At 58.4% G+C, this 4,504-nt stretch overlaps 1 protein-coding gene across 2 annotated transcripts in view; it reads right to left on the reverse strand.

Annotated features, from left to right (window-relative positions):
* Positions 1-4,282, reverse strand: part of Slco5a1 (solute carrier organic anion transporter family member 5A1) — a 235,849-nt gene extending 231,567 nt beyond the window's left edge. For both annotated transcript variants that reach the window (XM_023722395.1, XM_004637572.2), the window contains exons 1-2: positions 3,041-4,282; positions 198-1,542 (exon numbers count right to left, since the gene is read on the reverse strand). In XM_023722395.1, the coding sequence (XP_023578163.1) occupies positions 198-1,110 (913 nt within the window). In that variant the 5' untranslated portion in view covers positions 1,111-1,542; positions 3,041-4,282. The remainder of the gene's footprint in view (positions 1-197; positions 1,543-3,040) is intronic.
* Between the last annotated feature and the right edge of the window lie 222 nt (positions 4,283-4,504).

Genomic DNA, 4,504 nt, shown 5'->3' on the forward strand with positions numbered 1-4,504 from the left:
AATAAAATTTAAAAAAATAAAATATAAAATAATAACTTCCTTTCTAATTTTTTTTTAAACCAGAACTTGAACTCATGACCTTGCACTTGCCAGGCAGGCACTTGTGCCCTTGAGGTACTTCCCGGGCCCCCTTCTGATTTTTGGAAGGAAAGTTTCATTATGAGCCAAACGTGACTGAGAGAAGAGGAAATTCTTACCTAGGTACAAGGATGCATTCTCTTTCTTAACATTATCGTCTAAGTAGGTTGGTCCCAGGGTGTAAATAGGTGTGGAGCCCATTCCAATAAGAATCTGCGCACAAATGAATAAAGCCACATATACCCAGTGACTGTTCCCTCCTGAGTCCTTAGGACAGGGAGGAGGCTCCGAAGGGGTCGTGACGTTGCCACTCTGACACAGGCCGTCGTTGGCAGCCGAGGCAGTCACCTCCTGGATCTGGTAGGGTGGGGAGATAAAATGAGGCAGGGCGAAGAGCACAGCGCCCACGGCGATGAGAAGCCCGCCGGTGGCCAGCCACAGAGGCCGCCGGCCGCGCCCGCCGAAGTAGCTGACGAACACCACCACGGCCAGGTTCCCAATGTCAAAGCAGCTGACCAGCAGCCCAGACTCGGAGCTCTTCAGACTGTATCGCCTCTCAATGGTGGTGATGACGCTGCTCAGGTACCCAGAGACCATCAGCGCCTGGATGAAGGTCAGGAAGCACATACAGACCAGGAAGCAGCGGGAATCGGCGAGGACCACGTGGAGACGCCTCCCCTCCGGGAGCGCGGCCAGCGGCGCTTGGGTGAGGTCCAGCCCAGGGCTGCCGTCCACGGGCCCCGCCGTCCCCTCCGACAGGGACTGGGCACAGGCGCTGGGGGCGACCGAGCTCTGACCTGGCGTCAGCTCCGGGAGGCCAGCGGAATCCGCGCAGCCCAAGGCCGGCTCGCAGTGCACACCCGCAGAGCTGAGACCCGGCCCGCAGGAGGCGCTGTTCAGGGCCGGGAAACTCTTGGACCTGGAGGTCCGGAGCTCGCTCTCCTCAGGACCAGCTCCGGCCGCTGCACGCGCGTCCCGACGCTCTGCCCTGGCGGGCTGCGGCCCAGGGCGTGCATCCATTGCTCCTAGCATTCAGACTCGCCCTCTGATCCCACACCCGTGTTCCGACGCTTCATCCACCGGCACCAGGACCGACGCCGAATCCTCAGTCGCGCCCACTTGGGAGCGGAGCTGGGTTGGGCAGAGCCGCGCGGCCGCGCATCCTCACCAGTGGGGAGGCGCCCGGGACTGCCCGGCAGCCGCACGCCCCCCGGAGTCCCGCGAGGAGCCCTGCTCGGCGTCCGCCTCCCGCCGGTTGCTCGCAACAGACGCTTTGGGAGTCCGGGGCGCATCCCCACCGCCTCTCGGCCGGGACCCCGGGGCCAGCGTGGGGGCACCCAGCGCAGGGGCACCTAGCGTGGGGGCGCCTAGTGCCGCGGTCCGCACGGCATCTCGTCCAGCTGCCACCTGGGGCCGGAGCCCGGCCGCCCGAGCTTGCGACACCCTCCGCGTGAAGCTGCCAACCTGCAAAGCAGAGAGAGCAGGGTCAGTGAGGGGCGGTGGGGACCCGCACGAGGCGACCCCAGCAATCTCGAGTTGGACACAGCCCGGGAGGTGGGACCGGCAGCCGGATGCGGCCTCAGGTCCCAGAACAATACGCAGCGGGCGGTCGCGTAGATGCTCCCCATTGTCTGCCGCGGACCTGCCCCCGCCCCGCCCCTTCTGCCTTAAACAGTGCATTTGCTTTTATATGTTAATAATTATCAACCTGGCAGCTCTGACTCAGAGGCAGTGTCTTTTCTTCCAGTGAACTAATTGCAACCTTTTCGTCCTCCTACTCCATTGCCCAAAATAGAAAATGCCCTAAAGAACAAAGGAAAGTTTTTTGTTTTTGTTTTTGGTTTTTTTTTTACAAACACAGAATACATTCGCAATAAAAAAAAAAAAAAAAAACTACAGTGTAGAAATGTGTGTGCACCCTTGAGCGCTGGCTGGCACGTGTGCGCGACTAGCTGGGCATCTGCTCATCAGACACCTACTGAAAGCCAAAGACAGCAGCAAAAAGGTCACGGTGCTTGCTGCTTTATTCCCAGACAAAAATAGCCCTCTGCCCGAAAGAACTATTCAGTTACACATACCGGGGGCATCCGAGGCTGTGGCCCACACTAAGTTGCAAGTGAAACTGAAAATCAATTTGCCTTGCTGATGAGCTAGGGAAGCTACAACCAAACAAAGAGCCTCTGGCACGTAGTCACCGCGCAAGACACGAGGAGACCCCGCTCTATGCTCTCTGGCCGGCGAGGCGGTGAGCCCTGGACCCAGCGCACCCCACGAACGTGGGCCCCAGAGTGCGCGTGCGCAGACACACACACACACACACACACACACACACACACACACACGCCAGCGTGTACGTGTTGGAACCGCTCGGGGGATCCAGCACTCAGCTGGGAGTTAACGAGCCAAACACAGCGGCCTTCGGTAAGCCCGGGTCCCCAGTCTCAGGGATCCCCACTTCACTCCTTGTCCGGGGCTATGTACACCAGGTGGGAGCGAGCCGTGCTTTGCCTCTTGGGCTTTATTCCGCGGCGCGCTTTTGTGATGCTGCCCGGAAAAGAATGAAGGCTGCGGTGAGGAAAGCGGCGAGGATAGGCGGCCAGGGGCGAGCATCCCCTCGCCAGTGCTGGGCCGGGCCAGTTCCCAGGTCCCGGCCTGCCTGCCGCAAGCGAGCCCGGGCTTCCCCGCCGCGGTTCTCCCCGGCGCCCTACCGGGGAATCCCGGCGTCGGAACCCCCGCCCGGGCGGGCAGCCCTGGCGCAGCGCAGACTTGGGGTAACCGTGCAGCGCGGAGGAGAGCTTCCCCGAGCGCGCCAGGGTGCCAGGGACAACCGCGCGCGCGCGCGCGCGCGCACTCGCATTCACATACGCACATCCACACGCACACACCCACGCACACTCACGCGAGCGCCACCGCTGGAAGGCAGGGCTGTGGAGACGGCTCGCCACGCTGCCCAGCTACTCACTAGCGAGGCTGCGGCCGCCGGACTTGAGCGGCGAGAGGCGGGGACTGTACAGGTGCGAAATAGTTGGGAGCCGCCGGTGGAGGCCGCCCACTCCGGCCTCCGGAAGCAGTGAATGAGACTGAACTCTTCCCCTAGCCCGCGCCTGCCACCCGAGCCTCTCCACACACACGCGCCCAGAGTGCGCCCCGAGCGGAGCCGAGCGGCAGAGGGCGCAGGCGCGCGGGCAGCCACCTAGCCCAGCCTGCGGGCAGCCAGCCACCTACAGAGCGGGAGGGAGGAGCGCACAAGCCGGAGGGATGAGGTGGTGGAGGCCGAGGAAGAGAGTGCACTAAAGAAGCATTTCTGTCAATTTATTATTTCTGTGTCCTTGGCACCTACCGTGTCTCTCCCACCATAGCAGACTCCGATGACCAGAAGTGAATAAGACAGGATCCCTGGCGTGAGGGAACCTGTGTCCTGTGGGGGAAACGCCTGTGTAAATGATTTATCACAATGCAGTGCCTTCTATACACTGTCCTCCCAAAGAACCTTTCATCTGTTAAATAGGGAAGGCTTGTGCAAGGGCACTGGGGCATGGCCCTACAAGGAAACAGGTTAAGAGAATTGCTGGAAGATTGCAGAGGTGGGAGACTCAGCTACCAGAGTTGCAAAGTAGAAAAAGTCAGTAAGGATTTCATAACTTGTGAACCATCGGGACTGAGGGGGTCTGTGCATTCTTAGTGAAGACTCAAGAGAGACCTCACAGAAGGCCGAGACAGGTCAAAAGCAATCTCAAGCCAGACGTGACGAAGGTCGGCCGAGAAGGAACCCACTGAAAACCACACTGAGAAGGTAGATGTGGCCAGACTACAGCTGACACGACGCTGGGCCAGTGTAGGTACACTCCTAAGAGTCACATTTGGGTGAGAAGCTGATGCCTGATAAAAGCACAAGGGGACAAGTAGACTGGAGAGGGAAAGTCTGTTCCCATTTCATATGGGTTAACTTTGAAATGCCTTAGGGACAGCCAAGTACTCCTACACCTTAGCCATTGGACACAAGAGAACAGGGGTTTGGACCAGCACTATAGATTAGTAGTCATCCACCCAGAGTTGGACAAGAAAGAGTGCAAAAACAGGAAAGATCATTGCCGTGGAAAAGACAGAGGCTAAAGGCAGGCCCTGGAAACACCAAGGGAATCTGAGAAGCCTGGAAAGAACCGGAAAAGACCGGGTGTTACTGATGCCAAAAGAGTAGACAAGATTTAGCTTAGTGGCACAGCACTTGCCTGGCAAGCATGAGGTCCTGAGTTCAATTCCCAGTACCAAAAAAAAAAAAAAAAAAAAGAAGAAGAAGGAGAAGAAAAGAAATAGAAGAGACAGCTGCACAAAAGCCAGCAGAGAGGTCAAACAGGGTGGTAACCGAAATGAGCAGGGCTGATGGAGAAAGAGGGCTGTCCTATGTACCAATGCCATGCTGACTATT

This window comes from Octodon degus, unplaced genomic scaffold (genome assembly GCF_000260255.1).
Source record: "Octodon degus isolate 3935 unplaced genomic scaffold, OctDeg1.0 scaffold00091, whole genome shotgun sequence".
NCBI classification, from domain to species: Eukaryota; Metazoa; Chordata; class Mammalia; order Rodentia; family Octodontidae; genus Octodon; species Octodon degus.